The sequence below is a fragment of the Chiloscyllium plagiosum genome, unplaced genomic scaffold, assembly GCF_037043375.1.
Source record: "Chiloscyllium plagiosum isolate Xiang-an unplaced genomic scaffold, Cpla_swu_hap1 HiC_scaffold_5, whole genome shotgun sequence".
NCBI lineage: Eukaryota > Metazoa > Chordata > Chondrichthyes > Orectolobiformes > Hemiscylliidae > Chiloscyllium > Chiloscyllium plagiosum.
In genome coordinates this window covers 28,613,896-28,632,850 of record NW_028270143.1, presented here as the reverse complement: position 1 = coordinate 28,632,850, position 18,955 = coordinate 28,613,896, and the positions used below count along the sequence as shown (strand labels likewise).

The 18,955-nt window shown below is 36.0% G+C and overlaps 1 protein-coding gene and 1 long non-coding RNA gene across 5 annotated transcripts in view; one reads left to right on the top strand and one right to left on the bottom strand.

The window, feature by feature from the left end:
* LOC122549750 (uncharacterized) overlaps positions 1 to 18,955 on the top strand; it is a 97,589-nt gene that overhangs the window by 4,143 nt on the left and 74,491 nt on the right. The gene's annotated exons all lie outside the window — the stretch shown is intronic.
* The window catches only part of cdk6 (cyclin dependent kinase 6), a 240,870-nt gene continuing 231,459 nt past the window's right edge, over positions 9,545 to 18,955 (bottom strand). For all 4 annotated transcript variants that reach the window (XM_043689700.2, XM_043689697.2, XM_043689699.2 and 1 more), the window contains 3 exons: positions 18,834 to 18,884; positions 11,836 to 11,971; positions 9,545 to 11,508 (listed from right to left, as the gene is read on the bottom strand). In XM_043689700.2, coding sequence (XP_043545635.2) covers positions 11,362 to 11,508; positions 11,836 to 11,971; positions 18,834 to 18,884 — 334 coding nt within the window. In that variant the 3' untranslated portion in view covers positions 9,545 to 11,361. The remainder of the gene's footprint in view (positions 11,509 to 11,835; positions 11,972 to 18,833; positions 18,885 to 18,955) is intronic.

Here is an 18,955-nt window from a genome sequence, read left to right as displayed (position 1 = left end):
TCCCTATTTTTAAACTCCATCCCTGTACCAATCAAGGACAATATTCCATGTGCCTTCATAATTGCCTGCTGCAGCTACAAGTCAACTTGTTGTGATTCACCACAAAGACACTCGGGTCCCTATGCACAGCAGCATGCTGTAATTTTTCATCACTTAAAAAATTGTCCATTTTGTGGTTATTCCTACTAACATTTACCAACATTGTACTCCATCTGTCATACCCTTGCCCACTCACTCAACCTATCTATATCCCTCTGCAGATTTTCAGTTTCCTCTGCACTTTGCTTTACCACTCCTCTAGTCTAAATCATTTATGTAAGTTGTAAACAATTGCGGTTCAAACACTATTAACCGTTGATCGCCAACCAGAAAAACACCTTTGCTTTCTGTTAGGTAACCAATCTTCTATCTATGCTAATACATTATCTGTAACAATGTTTACCTTTATGTGGCAGCCTTTTGTGTGGCACCTTGTCAAATGTCTTCTGGAAAGCCAGATACACCACATCCCCTCGTTCTCTGTTGTCCACTGTGCTTGTAATGTCCTCGAAGAATTTCAGTAAATTAGTTAAACATGACCTGTCTTTCATGAACTTATGCTGCTTTTGCCTGATGGGACAATTTATATCCAGATGTCTTGGTATTTCTTCCTTGATTATAGATTCAAGCATTTTCCCCACTACAGAAATTAAGCTAATAGACCTATAGTTACCCACTTTTTGTCTATCTCCTTTTTTAAACTGGTGTCACATTTGCTGTTTTCCAATCTGCCAGAACCATCCCAGAGTCCAGCGAATTTTGGTAAACTACCACAAGCACATTTGCTATTCTTCACCATCTCTTTAGTACCCTGGGATGCATTCCATCAGGGCCATGAGACTTGTCTATCTTTAGCCCCATTAGCTTGCCCAACACTACCTCTTTTGTGATGATGATCATTTCTAGATCATTAACTCCTTGTCATCAAATGCTGCTATGTCATTTGTGTCATCCACTGTGAAGACTGACACTAAATACCTGTTTAACACCTCAGCCATTTCTTCATCTGCAATTATTAAATCTCCCTTGTCGTCCTCTAAAGGACCAATGTTTACTTTAAATTTTTTCGTTTTATATATTTGTAGAAGCTTTTGTTATCTGTTCTGTTCTGAGCTAGTTTACTCTCATAATCCATTTTACCTTTCTTTATAGCTTTTATTGTGAGTGTTGACCTTTAAAGATTTCCCAATCCCTTAGTTTCCCCAATAATCATTGCCACTTTGTATGCATTAGCTTTCAATTTGATATCCTAACTTCCTTAGTTATCCATAGCTGATTAATCACTTTTTTTTAAAAACAGTCCTTCCTTTTCACTGGTATATACTTTTGCTGAGCACTGAAAACGCACTTTGAAAGTCCTCCACTATTCTTTGCTTCCAGTGTACCTTAGACATCTCCCTCATCCCCAAGTATGAGATCATTAATACTTTGTTTTGTTGCATAGGACCAGATCTAGGATAGCTTGCTCCCTTGTGGGTTCCTAAACATACTGTTTGAGAAAAACTATCACAGATACATTCTATGAACTTCCCCCTCAAGACTTCCTTGACTGACTTGATTTTTGACCAATCAATATGGAGATTAACATCCCCAATGGTAATTACCATACTGTTTTTACATTCATCGATTTCTTCTTTGTTTATTGTCCACTCTACTGCGCTATTATTTGATGGCTTACAGACTATACCTATCAGTACCTTTTTCACCTTACCATTTCAAATTTCCACTGACATTAATTCAACCTTTTCCATCATAGAAATATAATTTCTCACTACTACCCTGATGTCATCCTTAAATATCAGAGCTACAACATTTTCCTTTCCTTTTTGTCTGTCTAGCTGATGAGCAGCTAACGTCTAATTTGCAGTTCTGAGCAGGCCAGAATTCCACCACTGGAAGTCTCAGTTGTAGAGAAGGTGTGTGGATAACCAATTCATTGTCTCAAGAACACAAGTTTTTCTCGTGCATTTCCTATGGAGCTGATGGGAAGTACTCAGTTAGTTCTCTGATCAGCGGTAAAACCATTGGCAACGTGACAAAATTCTGGCCTCTGTGTCTGCTACCAAAATAGTAAATTTTTGAAATGTATTTAGCTGATTCTACATTTTAAAGAAGATGGGCTATCACTTTCCTTTGACTACCGCTGCCAATTCCAAACCCCAACCCTCATTTACCACCTGGATTGAGAAATGTGGTATTCCCATGGCATTCTGCCATTGAAATGGCATATTATTAATATCCCATTTACAGAATTATAAAAAGATTCTTTTGAAGTCAAACACATTTCCACAGTATAGTACACACTACAATATTTATTTATTTCCAAAATATGATTTAGCAGCTAAGAACAGTTCAAGCTAAAGTAAAACATAAAATAGAGACAGCAAAAGTCCACCAAACACAAGCAGCATTAACATTGGTGTATTTTGCAAATGCAATCTTGTTCCCTATTTAACACATTCTAAATTGTAGACCCAGGCAAGGCATAAATTTAGCAGCAAACATGAATCAGGAATGCTCTAAGTACAAAGCTATTACAAAAAAACCTATAAATATTTAATCATATTTGTTCCATTATACATATTTGGTGTCCATACTAATCTAACCACCTGCTTTGCAAGCTTGACCAGTCATACAAGATACTTGAACATATAAATATAATTTGATTCAACACAAGATTGTTTAATCAAAAATAAGTTTTACAAAGTAATTCAATTTAACTTGTAGGTTGAAGATTTATCTGTCATGTAAGTCTATACAGACAAGGTCCTTGCTAAAGGGCATAGGAAAGTGACAAAATTACCAATGTTATGAACATCCATACATTGGTAAAATACCTTTTGGACTCAAAGGGAACACGGTCTAGAAAGTATGTTTGAAATATCACAGATATTTTGCTAGTCTCCTGCCATAACTCCAGGAAGAACCAGGGAATTGGTGGAGATCAAATTGGTAGATCTTCACTGTTCCCCAGAATAAGGGGTGGAACTTCTATCTGTTCTGGATGAGACAAATAGCAGTGGGAACGAATATGTTAAGCTACAAGTATGTACTCATTATGGAATTGTTCCAACTGGCAATCAGCATTTATGTGGTGTGCAGTATTTTGAATGAAGGCATATTCGCCTCCATATGAACCCTGAAAATTCAAGGCATTTTTGAAAAATACTCCTATTTTCACAGGGCTGACAGGAATGTCAGGCAGATCAAGGATACAAAGAATGTGGGAGTTTCTGTGGGCATGTAGAAAAGAGAGTTAAGGGATGAATTTTACTGAAACAAGGTGTTCTCCCATTAACCCTGCAAAGTTTTCAGGTTTTATGGCTGGTGGGATCTATTGGATGTGATCCAACCACACCTACTGGAATTATATCTGTGGGAATGTCGAGGCATCAGAACATAAAAATGTGTTGGTGTGGCTAAGTAATTAAATGCGAGCAACTTGTTTTAGGGATTGACAGAGTAGGTGTAAAAAATGTTTTCTCATGTGAGTTAATCTAGAACAAGAGGTCATAGCTTTAGGATAAAGGGAGCAGGTAAAAAATGGAGGAGGAGAAATTACCTCTCTCAAGTGCCATAGATCTGGAATTTACTACTCATTCTAGGACATTGAGTAAATTTAAGATAGATGGGCAGATTTTAAATTAGTAAAAAGTTGAGCGGTTATGGAGAGCAGGCAGAGAAGTGGAATTAAGTCAGAGATGAGTACAGTCATAATCATATGAAATAGCAGAACAGGCTCAAGGGGCTGAATTGCCAGCCCACTCCTTGTTCTTACATTTATAAAGCATTTTAGAAATCAAAATTTAGTTATATCAAATATGTATTGGAATTCATTTTTGCAAAGTCAACTTGAGGAAATTGAGTGCACACAAGCTAGTTTATTTCTTTTTCTGTAAAACACTGGAATTCTGACTTAATTCAGTGTAAAACAGAAAAAAAACTTAAATGACATTTGATAAGCAATATTGATCGTAGCCGATGGGACATCTTAAAATGTATTTATGCTAAAATACACGAATATGCATTAATTAGCAAAGTGGTTCACTCACTAAGTTGCAAATTAAACTCGCAGTATGATGTGAATTTTGTTAATACCTGATGTCCATAGTAAATTATGGTGTTTTAATTGAAAATAGATCAGCTTCTGATTTAGACATTGGATACCTTCAATTATACTTCAGATATAAAACATATATCATCGTCTTAAGTGTCAGCTCACAGAAGTAACAGCCTATCTGCTGCAATATATCAATGCTGAATGCATGGTAAACTGTAGAGTATAATACAATTCATAATCTTATGACTGATACAGGCACAGCCAAAAGTATAAAGTGCCATGATGTGTTGAATCAAATAAGCGTTTGTTACAACTGCAGCTTAAATTCACAAATAAAGATTGCAGTGTGTCTTATGTGTTTTGCAACATTTCACTTTGTAGCAGTTTTATGATGACACAGTCAATATTCTAAACTGACCAGATATTGTTCAAATGTCAAATATTCTAAGTATAATTTAGCTTTAAGGATTAAAACCACTGTTCATTGTAAAATGAATTTCTGATTTAAACAATATTGCTGCTTTATGTGACATATATTCTTGAATAAATAACAAAAAATGCAATTTAGAAGTATTTTGTCAAGATTGTGCTTTGTTGAACTTTTTTATTACTTTGACATGATGTATTATATACAGGAGTACAGTACCAGCAGAACTCTATCTTTAATATTGTGTTGAAGAGAGTTTCTCCTTTGGGCACAATTAGGAAATAAGCTTCAGACTGCACAGGTTAGGTTACAGTTCAAGTTTTGTCTAAAAAGTGAATTTGCATAATAAAACTTAAAATCATCCCATGAATCAGTGCCATTAGTCAGCATAACAGAATACAACTGTTGACTTTTTTTCTTTTGCATTTAAAAGACACTAACTGACATACTTAGCAGCTACAAATGGGTGCAAGGTAAAATTATCACCCTTGGTATTTCAATCTGGGGTCTCAGCCAGTTTTGTGGACCGGACAGGTTTGGAAAAAATATTTTCAGATGAGCTTTAATGATTGTGGAATTTCAATATATGCAAAGTTTAATTTATTCTTGATTTTCTGGACTGATATTGGAAACTTTTTCCCATCATTTAGTTTTAAATATTAGTGACATCTCTTTAGGAGTTATTTTATTCCTTAAAGCTGCTTCTTGGAAAATGCCATTTCTGTGTTACTGTTTTTTTTAATAATTGAGGATTCATTTATTCTCCCTCTCATGAAGATGTGAGGTTTTACCTTTGTAACTATAGCTACACTGGAAAAAAATGTATTTTTAGCAATAGGACAACATATAAAGGTAAAATCTGACAGAATGCATGCCCCATCACCATACTTAAAAACCAAAATGAAATTGCAGGACAAGTGCCATTTTTCCATTCAATTTTTGGCTAAAATTAGAATGTTCTGAAATCCCAATCTTTGGATGTAAGATCTGTGGAAGAAACGTCTGATGGAACTGCCAACCTTCAATGTGAATACTATATGCTTTCATCACAAAACACAGTACTGTTTCACCTGCCAATCACAGACTAACATTTCGTTTTAGAGTTGTTGGATATTGGTCAGAAATAGGAACCTCGGTTGATTTTCTCTTTGCTAACCATGGATACTCAACGTAAATGTAGTGTCTCATACTTCTACCCAGTTGTGATTGTACACAGTGGAAATTGAATTTGGGGCCTTCCTTGTCCAGCTTTTCATTATACTAAAACTATTCAGCATATCTAACAATTTAAAAATTGTTTTAAAATTGCATATATACCATAAGAACAATTAATGCATAATGTTGAAATCGTACATAGTCCACAACTGTCCAAACTAAAGCAGCACTTTGTACCAAACCTCCTCCATGATTTTACACTGCAGCCTACTTAACATTGCAAACCTTTTAAACTCTGACAGCAATCAGTTACATGCAGAGCCATAGTGCTCTACTGAAAAGCAAGGTCACATTATTAACCCACTATTACATGGTCATGCTCTCTGGTGTGACATATTTCTCAATAAGACACTTTTGTTCTATATTTTTTTCTATTCACTAACAATGAGCCTGTTTAACACCATACAAATGCTTATTACATTCATATCAAATTTCTCATTTCTATTTTAATTTTGAGATATTACGCCCATTCTGTGAAAGGGTATAATACTTGCCTAATGTTTTCTGTTTTTTATAATTCTATTGTTGGCAGTTATCAGTGCTTAGACCATTGGGTAATGAATGTGCCAATCATTTTTCTGAAACACCTTAACCTCTGTGGTTCCTGCAATGTTATTTACTTTAACTTATTTGTTTCCAATTGTTATCCACTCCCAAAATTCCTTTACCTTTCCAATGCTCACTCAATACTTGTTTAACACCCATTCTCAATTCTCTTTTATCACATTCTTTGTCTGTCTTCCTCTCAATACAAAATAATGACTATGGAGGAGGAGTATACAGTATTTCTGGAACATTGATTAATTTGAAAATTGGATAACTGATAATACATTACATATTTAACATGATTATCTTGCTCATTGTTACAAAAGTTACAAGAAAACAAACTGACATTTCTAGCTGTAATCAAAAGCTTCAACAGTTTATTCCTCATCTTGAAGAGTCTGGATGACTACATTTGTTTTACTGAGCAATAGCTGCTTGACTAAATCTTCTTTGCTATATTTTTCCCAGAACTCCATTAAAACACAATGTTTGATACAGAAATACTTCGAAAGTTATTATTTTAAATGGTTATATTGGATTGAGATCATTAGTGGAAATGCGCTTTCTGACTGCAGTATTTTCATTAAAAATGTGAATATACTGACTGTCATTTATGTGCTATTTCTTGCTGTTGAAACATTAGAAATATCATCACAGCCACAAATGGAAAAAAATATCACCAACAGTCTATTAGCATTTATATCAATATTAGCAACTAGCTATGGCTAATGTTTCAGTGAACTCAACAGCCTAATTAAAAACTGCACATCATATTAGTGTTGTGAAATTAGTTGAGACATTTGACAGCCACTATTTTGCTCTATATACAAGTAAACTTTCACTAATTAGATGCAAGTATTATAAATCAATGGTTAAAGAATCATAATTTCCATGAAAAGTTGTTTTTAAAATTCTTTGACAATGGTTAATGAAATCAAATCAATGCAAATTTGCATTGCTAAACCTTTTCATTTAGGACAAGTTTCTTTAATTTTTTTTTAGAAATGAAATTGTAAGGAACTGTATCATTATTAGATATATTTCATTGTAGCTGTGGCAACACCTCTTGGTTTGCAGTTTTATTTGCTATGTACAGCACAGTGCTTAGTACATTACTTGGAATGGTTTTAACTGAAATATCAATCTAATCCACTGATTAAGCTAGAGTTTGAAGTCAGTACAGAAAACTTCCATGTTGATGGATGCTACAGCCACAGGTGCATCACATAGTTTTACCTGTTCTTAATGAGGATGCAACATACAATAGTCTCAAGGCAGACAATTAATATGTAAATTATTATTATACACTATAATGATAGTCATTGGTTTATAGCCTGAACTATGGCTGATTGACAATAGAGTCATGGGATATTGAAAATCATATCTGGGTTACCTAGATTCTGTAGTGATATTCACCAGGTACATAAACTTCACTGGCTTTGTTTAATCCATGAAATCAACTAGGACTGCAGATGTTGGACATCAGATTTGAGATGAAAATGTGTTGCTGGAAAAGCGCAGCAGGTCAGGCAGCATCCAAGGGACGGGAGAATCGACGTTTCGGGCATAAGCCCTCTCCTGTTCCTTGGATGCTGCCTGACCTGCTGTGCTTTTCCAGCACCACACTCGACAGCAATCCATGAAATCCCTAACTGAACATTTTGCACAGAAACTTGGGAATTTGAAATATATATGAACCTGTGTACAGAAGTAAAGCTTTATTTTTAATACATACTGCAAAAAGAAACAAGGTTTTCTGATTTTATGAGCTATGAAATGTGGGAGCTCCAATGCTATCAGTTTCTTTGCAATTTATTTGGAAATACAACAGGCTACATTCTAATTATTAAGCAAATGGTTAAACTATATAATATACCTATTGCTTACGATTTTATTTTCAATTTAAGACTTAAAGTTTACTATGTAGAATAGAACTTGAGGCAGCCTCTTTAAAACTCTGTTCCATGGCTTGTAGGAAACCAAACAGCACTGTAAATGGCATGTGCATTGGACTGTTTCATTATTGTTTATTTCTTAAAATTAAAACAAAACTGACATCCAACTGTCCACTAATGGCATTAAGATTTTTTTTCCACAACTGGGACTTTGATAATATGCTGAGAGTAGGGCAGGAATGAGACATGGTAGTGAGAATCACAGTTTGGAGGATGGGACAATGGCATTGCAATATCTGAAAGAACGTATAGCAACCTATAAAACATGTTTTGTTTTGCAATACTGTATGTCACTTATTGCCCTGAAATAAAAAAGGTGCTGTTAAAATAACTCAGATTTAGGTTATCAGGATGGTTCTGCCTTCTCAAACTCTCTCCTTGCCTGAGGCATGGTAACCCCCAGGTTAAATGTACCACCTGTCATCTCTTTCTATGACAGAGCAGCCCTCTGGTCACCTCGGACAATGGTGACATTATCTTTACTTCATACATAAACTAAACTGCAATGATTGTTCCTTAAACAGGAAATGTTTCCTATACTATTTACTGTTTCTTTTGCATTTTACTTTTTTCCTCTTTGCTGACCCATTCATCTACTTCTGCTTTTCATGGCCATTTTTGTTGGAGACAGTGGTCTAATACTACAATGGCAGTATGTTTAACAATGATTATGATTTCAACTGAAGACAAAAGAAACACTTTATTACAATAGGATGGAAGATGTTTGCTACAAATCCACCTCACCTATTTTAGAAAGTGCAGCCCTAGAGCTCTCCTGAAAGATAAAAATATTATCTAGAAGCACCATAGTCAAATTAGTTGCTGAATGTTGGTATCATGTAGATACATTTCAAAAATACTATTAATTCCCCTGAAATTGACATGTTAGAAAGTTTATAGCTTCAGTTTAATATAAATGTCTTGTTAAAATATACGTTAAAATTATCCCCTTTATTTTATGCCTTTTAAACAATATTTACAAATCATGTTGATGCATAAGATTCATCTGTACTGACATTAGGCTGAACACATGCATTTCCTAGTTGTCGAGATCAAAGATATACCTCATCAACACCAAAGTCTATTGTAATCAATATTTTGTTTGCTTTTCATCAGTCACTGAAACAAAGACTGGTTGCACAACTTGTTATATGTAAAGTTAAAAATCACAACACCAGGTTATAGTCCAACAGGTTTAATTGGAAACACACTAGCTTTCGGAGCGACGCTCCTTCATCACAATCACCTGATGAAGGAGTGTCACTCCGAAAGCTAGTGTGTTTCCAATTAAACCTGTTGGACTATAACCTGGTGTTGTGTGATTTTTAACTTTGTACACCCCAGTCCAACACCGGCATCTCCAAATCATGTTATATATAAAAGTCCCTTGCAATATTATGCTACTTTAACATGTTAAACCCTCTTTATTCATAGTCCATCAAAGTAAATATGCCTTTCTCACTCACCATGCTTTAATTTTTGTAAACTGCAGTTTTTTAATACGTGATTGATGTACTTACTTGTTTTCACCTTTACACATACAGTCCTAAAAGCCATCCAGCAATGATTTCTTACCAAAGCAAGTCTATCTCAAAGAAAAAATATAAATATTAGCTATTATATGAAGCAAATTGTTTCTTGAGGCTGATTTAACATTAATCCAGATTTATATGTTAAATACAAGCACTTTATGATTACCAATCTGTATTGTCAGAGTTATTTGAAGCTGATGGCTTTCTACTTGAACACAACTGATACAGTGCAGTTTATAAGATAGATACTAATATGCATTGGATTCGATCATAGTCAGTGCTGTATTGCACTACAATGATTTAACTACCATGGGATACATATCCATTCATCTGTAACATTGCAGTTTGACTGGGATGCCATCCATCCAGTTTGCCTCAGCCAGTCTGCTTTATCTGGCAATTTCCAAAACGTAAACTTGTGACAAGTCATTTTTTTAAACACAGAAACTTAATTTTTAATATATTTCTGTATTTTTATCTGCACGGATCAGTTATTGATCCTATACCATGTCCCTAAGATGTGACTATCCAGTTTTAAGTTCAGCAAATGGTGACAACCCCAAGTTGAACATACATTACCTCTTCATAACATTCTGTAAGTACTAGGCATGGAGGAGTGTTTCTGTGAAATTTGAAGATCATCATAAATTGAAAATGTAAATGATTCATTCACTAGCTTTTTCATTTTGCATTTAAACATACTGATATGTGTTAAGCATCTTAAGATAAAGATATATTTTTCCAAATTCACTGCTTTGTCTCTTGTTACAGTATATATAAAAATACCATCTAAAACAAGCATCTTGTATAAATGCAAAAAAGTAGTCATGATTTTTTTAAAAACAATGTTCCTTCATATTGGCAAAATATGAAGCAGTTCTTTAAAATCCAACTGTTCTGTTAAAATCTTTTGTTCCAGCTAATGCCACAGCAATCACTTCTGAAATGTTTTCAATATTTGTTGATATAAAACACTGTTGATACCCAAATGTTCACAGCACCTTGGGCAATGGTTGAAGAAAAATGTTTCACTTTTAATGGTTTATTATTCAAAGATCATTTAAAAAATTACATTCTTTCTTCAGTGAGGACATTTAGTATGTCTTTTCTTTTAACGTAACAAATTGTGGCCTTAGCAGCTGGAGAACAAACTCTGGCAGGATTGGCAGTGACTGTACTTGGTAGTTTGGCAGTGACTTTATCCCATTTTTCCAAATACTTCACATTTGCAGCACGCCACATTCAGGTAACAGGATTTTGCAGCATTTGTGAATAGACAGCAGCTAATTGAGTCCAGAAATTTCCTGGGGCAGGATGGATAGGGAGGAGATGGCGGAGGAGCCGCAACAGTTTTTGCATTGTTTCATTATATAACCGATTGGTGGTTTACTGTTAATCAAGAAAGCACAAATAAGAGACATATTTTAAAAGCAGCATACTGATAAGATTGTGTCATACTGTAAAATATTTGAGTTGTCAAGTAATCTTTGCAAGAGTATAATGTCTGACCAAAAATTCAATGCTCGACAAATGAAATCGTACTACGAAATCAGCACATCTTGCGGCTTTGTATACTTCGGGTGGATGTTAAGCTGTGTTCCCCTCTGAAGAAGACTGGTTTGAAGATAGACACAAGTTCTGATTCTCAGTGTATTTCTCATGGTCCTTAAAATATTGATGGGACAGTGCACTGAAAGCAGATATTCTCTTCTCTGGGTTAAAGGTTAGAAATTTCTGTTTTTTAAAAAAGAAACAAACAGAATAAAAATAAAATACTGAGTTACAATTAGCACAAGATTAGCCAAAAGCATATTTTTGTCAAAGCTCGATTAATAGCAGCAAAACAATAATAGCTCTGGAGAAATTCCTAGTCATGATCTTTCAACAAAGGAGTGCAGAGTTTAAGTAAAATCTATAAATTCATAGATATCCACTATTTGAGAAAAATCATATAAGTTGGTAAATTTTCATGTTGATTTGCCAGTTTTCAATAATAAAAATTGCATTTGCTCACAAAAATTAATTGTACTGTTAATGAATAATGTATGAACACAAGCATACCAGCAGCAGGTCTTTCCCTGGTTCATTTATCTCTGGTACTAAGTCCTGTATTGGTTGTGGAGATCTTGTTGAAAATGCATCTCTTGGTAGTGCCACATCTAGAGGCCAGTCATCCTCACTTGGAAGACCAAGTACACTGTATGAATAGACAATACTTTAACTTGTGTGCAAAAGCAATTTAAGAACAAAATCACATTCACAACAATTAATTGGTTTGAAGTTATATTTTATAATGGAACATATTTAACTCTAATTTCTCCATTTTGTTTTTTTCCCCTCACGTAACATTTAATTTCACCTCAAAGAGTGGACAGGCTGCTTTATGTCAAATATGAATCAATATTATCCTATAGTTATCTTTCAGAGAAACCTTAAGTTGATTGAGCAAGTTTTTTGAACTTCTCTCCCTTGCTGAGAGAAGTGACCAGTCATTCTTTAATCTGTCAGGTAACAGATGAGAAATTCCTCTTTATGAAAAGCTGTATTTTTCTCTGTTACTATCAACCTGCTTTAAAAAATTCAGTTTCAGGAATCACAGGTTTCACATCTGGTTTTTGTGACTGTAGCTATTTGAATATAAGACCATAAGACATAGGAATGGCCCATCGAGTCCTCTCTGCCATTTAATCATGGCTGATGGGCATTCCAACTGATTTCTCAAATGTTAATTTTGATCTCTCTGTACTTTCTCTGCAGCTCTAAGACCGTATTCTGCATTGTGTTCTATTACCTTGATGTACTTTGTATAGTACAATCTGCCTGTACAGCATACTGAACAGCACCATTCACTGTATTTTGGTACCATGCGACAACAGTAAATCAATCACCCCATATTGATGGATACGATTATTAATGTTCAAATAACCATATTGTTGCAACTTTAAAATTTTTTGATACTTTTCTCAAGGTCAGTGGGATCTGAAACACCCCTCTTCCTTTACTGTGGAAGGCAACTTTACTGGCATTGTGCAATTATTGTTTTGACAGTTAAATGTTAGAGTTATAAATGTTTATTGTTATAAATGATGTGGAGGAGCCAGTGTTGGACTGAGGTAGACAAAGTTAAAATTCCCATAACACCAGGTTACAGTCCAACGGGTTTATTCGGAAGTACTAGCTTTCGGATCACTGCTATCTGAAGCAGCAGCACTCTGAAAGCTAGTGCTTCTAAATAAACCTGTTCAACTATAACCTGGTGTTGTGTGATTTTTTTAAGCTATTGTTACAAAATAATACCTGACAGCAAGGTTATATTGGCAACATGAGTAAACTTGACATTTTCACTTGTTACCCTGAACCCTCAGAGTTGTCTCTGACAAAATGTTGTACGTGTATTATTAGTGAGAATTTGGAGGAACGGTCAAGTCTAACAGAATTATATTTAGTTACTTAAATGTGCCACCGGAGGGCAGTGTTTACCCCATTTGCTAAACTATACGAACAGGAACATATTTGTCAATGCCATTGGAAAAGTAACACATCTGTCACTCCCTTAGCTAAAATCAAATATGCTGTAGAAATGACCTTAAATATTTTAATAAATTGATGTTACTGTAATGAGAATAAATACATGAAACGTGTGTATTTGTGCCAAGAATCAGTCATTATAATAAGACCATTAGATATAGGAACAGAACCTTGAGGCAGCTCTGCCTTTCAACAGGATCATGGCTGATCCAACACTCCTCATATCCTCTAACAGAACAAAACATTTAAATAATTTTATTATCCTGTTTGAAAGAATAAGAAACAATTAGTGAATGTTTGCCTGGCAATTCTTTTGATCTGGAAATATGGTTTCAGGATGTTCTGGTGAGTGGTGGAGGAATTAGCGGCAAATATTGGATATGTTTTGTGTCTATCTGAAATTCCAGTGAAAACCTCTCTGTTTTCACATTTCAACTGCTTCCCCCACTCTTGCCCCCTCCATGCCAGCCTTTAATGTCTTCAAAGCTAAAAATGTCCGTCATGTCAGCATACATAACATGATAGGTTCCGATCCAAATACAACTGGTGTTTGCAGGTTTTAAAATATACTTTTTGTTCAGAGACTTATAGTGGGTACAGTGCCCTTTCCTGTGTTCCCATGTTAGTGACCATGACACCTTGGACAGATTCAGGGTGCATTTGCCAATTAAGGAATAAGTTCCACTTCAAATCTGATCTGCCTGCAGAATGTCGCTCCAACAATTTACACCTTGTTTTTTACTCCGATCCAATATTTGTACTGTCAATGTTGGGGAAGATCTATGCTGCCTGTTCTTATGCACTCACTGGCACATTAGTGCCATAATGTGTGGCAGGACAGATAGGCAAAGTAATGATATATCGACCATATGCATGTCAGTGAGGTGGAGTAAAGTGGCTGGTAGAACTTTTTGAGCAGTGCTCCCAAGTATCCACATCATTTGCTGGCCTCCTATATCACTAGTCTATTATCTCTGGACTGAGAATTGTGGATGGTAAACCCTCTCATTTTGAACTGATAGAAACAGGAACAGGAGTAGACCATTCAAGCCCTTCAAATTTGCTCCACCATTCAATATGATTATGGCTCATCATCCAACTCAGTACTCTGTCCCCAATTTCATCCCATAGCCTTTGATCTATTTTGGCTGTACAAACTATATCTAACTCCTCCTTGAATATATTAAATGCTTTGCGCCTCAACTGCTGTCTGTGACAAAGAATTCCACAGACTCACCACTCTTTGGGTGAAGAATTTTCTCCGCATCTTAGTCCTAAATAGCATACCCTATATCCTTGAACTGTGAACCCTGGTTCTGGACTCCCCAGTCATTGGGAAGGTCCTTCCTGCATTTATCCGTCTCGTCCTATTACAATTTTAAAGGTTTTTTTTAAAGGAGATCTCCTTCGCTAAATGAGTAGATGATTCGATCCTGTAATGTCATTCTACTTCTTTCTCGAGACTGAGCTCAAACAGAGAATTATAGGTTAGTAATCATCCGCCGGCATTTCCACCGCCTCCAAACGGACCCCACCACCAGGGATATATTTCCCTCCCCACCCCTTTCCACCTTCTGCAAAGACCGTTCCCTCCGTGACTACCTGGTCAGGTCCACGCCCCCCCCAACAACCCACCCTCCTGTCCTGGCACCTTCCCCTACCACCGCAGGAATTGCAAAACCTGCACCCACACCTCCTCCCTCATCTCCATCCAAGGCACTAAAGGAGCCTTCCACATCCAAAGTTTTACCTGCACATCCACAAATATCATTTATTGTATCCGTTGCTCCCGATGCGGTGGTCTCTACATTGGGGAGACTGGACGCCTCCTAGCAGAGCGCTTTAGGGAACATCACTGGCACACCCGCACCAATCAAGCACACTGCCCTATGGCCAAACATTTCAACTCCCCCTCCCACTCAGCCGAGGACATGGAGGTCCTGGGCCTCCTTCACCGCAGCTCCCTCACCACCCGACACCTGGAGGAAGAACGCCTCATCTTCCACCTCAGAACACTACAACCCCAGGGCATCAATGTGGACCAACAGTTTCCTCATTTCCCCTTCCCCTACCTCACCCCAGTACCAAACTTCCCAGCTTAGCACTGTCCCCATGACTTGTTCCTACCTGCCTATCATCTTTTCCAACTATCCACTCCACCCTCCTTCCTGACCTATCACCTTCATCCCCACCCCCATTCACCTATTGTATTCTATGCTACTTTCTCCCCACCCCCACCCTCCTCTCACTTATCTCTCCACCCTTCAGGCACTCTGCTCTATTCTTGATGAAGGGCTTTTGCCCGAAACGTCGATTTTTCTGCTCCTCGGATGCTGCCTGAACTGCTGTGCTTTTCCAGCACCACTCTAATCCAGAATTATGTTGTGGTACATCAAACACTAACTAATGACCATAAGAACTTAACAGTTTATGAATTTGCACTTTCCACAAAACTTAATGTAAGGTATATGTGGCATGACTCCTTGACCACTGCATTTGAAGTTGCAACAGAGAGAGTCAGGTCTGCACACTGTTTAAAGGACTGAGATTTATTGCTGCATTTCCTAAAGAAGTCTTCAGTTTATGACAGCACTGAAACAGAAAGTCAGTTTATCTCTCCAGAAATGCTGCATGTACACTGATTATTTCCAGAACTTTCTGCTTTCAGTTCAGACATCCAGAATCTGCAGTTATTTTGCCTCTACAAATCATGTTGCCCAAAATCTTCCATTTTGAATTTTTTTACCTAATTTTACCTATCCTTCACAAAGTATTTCTTTAGGAATTAAATCAGAGATTTCATCACATTCTATGAAGATGTGTTATTTGATATATTAATATTTATCATTGGCTGGAGATACATATAACTTGAAAACTTTAGGAAAAAAAAACTTCAAACAAAGGACACTAGTTACAATAGCAGAGGTCTTGCATTTGCATAGAACACAAGCTGTTTACAACACTGGAAGGCAATCAATTCAGTCTGTGGGTGCAAAACATATTGGTTTTGAACAGATGGCCAGAGAAAACTTGTTGCAGGAGAAACAGCCTTTGCCCTCTCTCTTTATCTGATACCATTTCCATCAAAGCTTGACAGCTGAAAATCCATTGGAAGATCTAATCATTGTTGAACGAGAAGGCTGAACATTCAAAACACTTTCTCTAAGAAAAGTAAATTCAATCAGCCATAACTGATCTAGAAAGAAACCCATTCCAGTGCTAACAATTTGTGGGAAGTGACAGTGGATGCAAATAAGGATTTGTAATTATTTGTGAATAATTAATTTTTCTGAAGTTAACTTACTTGTCCAAAGTACTTGCAAGATTACACTACTCAGTTTTATATTTTTCTCCAGGCTTTAAAAGAGGAAGTGTGTGTTATTTTTAAAGAACAGTAGCTTGACACATCTATACAATTTAAACATTTGTTAATAACTTTTGCATCTTGGCTTCAGTAGGTGTTTTGTAAAATACTTGTTCTTTATTTGTCAATTGAAGGAATTTGACTTACTTGCTTCCGAGCTGAGCTCGAGTCAATTTAATATATATAACTGACTAACACCATCCTCCCTTTCAAAATTCAAGGTTTGTTGAAGCCAGTAGCAGAGTCATACAAGGAATGGAATCCATTCACCCATCTTAACTTATTCCAACTTCATTTTGTGGCTGCATTCTTATGTATTAATCTTATATTAATTATAGTATTCATCATTATGATTTAGTAATAACATCTAGTAGACTGGAAGTCTTCGCTTATCAAACAAGATCTGAACTCGGACATGTGAAACGCAATAATAGATTCGACATTAATAGAACAAACATAGAAAGGACAGGTAGAATTAAGAGAGAAATAAAGAAGGCAAAGAAAAATGAAGCTTTTTCAAATTTTAAATCTTGACCAATAATTAAAATATTGAAGAAATAAAACTTTACAATGGCCTCTTCAACAAGCAGTGACATTCAAAAGGATCACAGTTGATTTGATTTTGGCCTCAACTCCACTTCCCTGCTTGTTTTCCATTATCATTAACTCCACTACAGTTCAATAATCTGTCTAGCTCAACTTGCATACATAAGTCAGCCTCCAAAGTGGTGGGATAGAAAATTTCACAGAATCATAAATAGGTGACCCTTTATTAGAAACTATACTTTTTTGTTCTAGGTTTTTCATCAATGGGAAACAACCTCTCAGCATCAACTCAGTCTAGTCCTCTAAAATCCCATACATTTCAATAAAATCAACTCTCATTTTTCCAAACAGTATTGGGCAAACCATTCTTCATCCTAGTGCAACCTAGTGATTCTCTGACCTGCTTCCTCACATAAGAACAAAGTTATATGCTAGACGTGGCTTTCCAATGTCCCGGAGAGTTGTAGCAAGATTTCCCAAATATTATGCTCTGTCGCTCTTACAAAAATGGTCACAATATCAAGACCTTTATCCAAATGAACACCAAGATGCTATTGCAAGGTTTCTGGAGCAGCAAGCCAACTTGTACAGCAACTTCCTGATTTCAGTGTTGAGCTGAGCATATTCAGTTAGCAAAATTATGTCCAATTCACCCCTTAATATTGGTGAGCACTGATGTCTTCACTCTTTTTATTACAAATTCTCAGCCAAAGAGTAATGGCATAAATTACACTGGAATTGTACTTCACACAACATTGCTCCTCTGACTTGTGCAGGAGCATCACAGAACATACACAAACCATCACAGACAGAAAATTTGAAATAGTGCATCACAACTAACATGGAATGAGGAAATACAAATAAATATTCAAGATAAGTATTTATTAATGTTAAATTAGTGGTCCCATCTTAAGCATTTTGTGCATTGCTGAAAAAGGATATGTGCACTCATCAGCACAGTTCACAAGAAATACTGTAAAAAGGGTTGTCGGTTTGTTTATTTATTTTATGGCAAGGACTGTCACTCTCACCTCAGTTCTTGAGTTCATCTCTTTTGTCCATGTATGGACCAGGCTACAATGAGGTCAGGAACTGAGCAGCCCTTGCAGAATCCAAACACAGAGTGTTAGTGAGGAAGTTATTGCTAATCAAGTTCAAGGTAATTGAGAGAAATAAGCATTGCTTTGTCAGAGGGATATTATGATTAATTTGTTACACTTCTCTGGAGCAGTAACTTGCACTTTGAATAAAGGAAAGATTGTACACATAATATACTTGGGATTTATAGAAGACATTTGATGAGATGAGACATGTCTGTTGGTGTAATTACTCTAAGGAGGACTAGGGGAAGAATAATCTAAAAAAAATGGAAAAGCACTTGGTAGATTCACTGTGGCTGTGAAACCTGGCAGCTCTTTAAGAAAGCTGGTAACCATAACCTGTTAATGCCAGGTCACTTTTAAAGTATGACTTTGTTTGCACAATTAAAGAAATGCAGCTGGCCAAAGCCAAGCAAAATATTTTGATAAACAGTAAAGCAGTTAAATCCCATTTCACCTTAATTCCATTAATTTAATCTACAATCACTACATAACCACAATGTAAAAGTCAGATAACTTACTCAAAAATTTTTCCTAATTGATCAACATCTGAATTACCACGGAAAAGGGCACTGGAAAAAAAAGAAACAAATTATTAGTCAAAATATTAATTTAGTCATTGATGTAATGATGTGCACTCAAA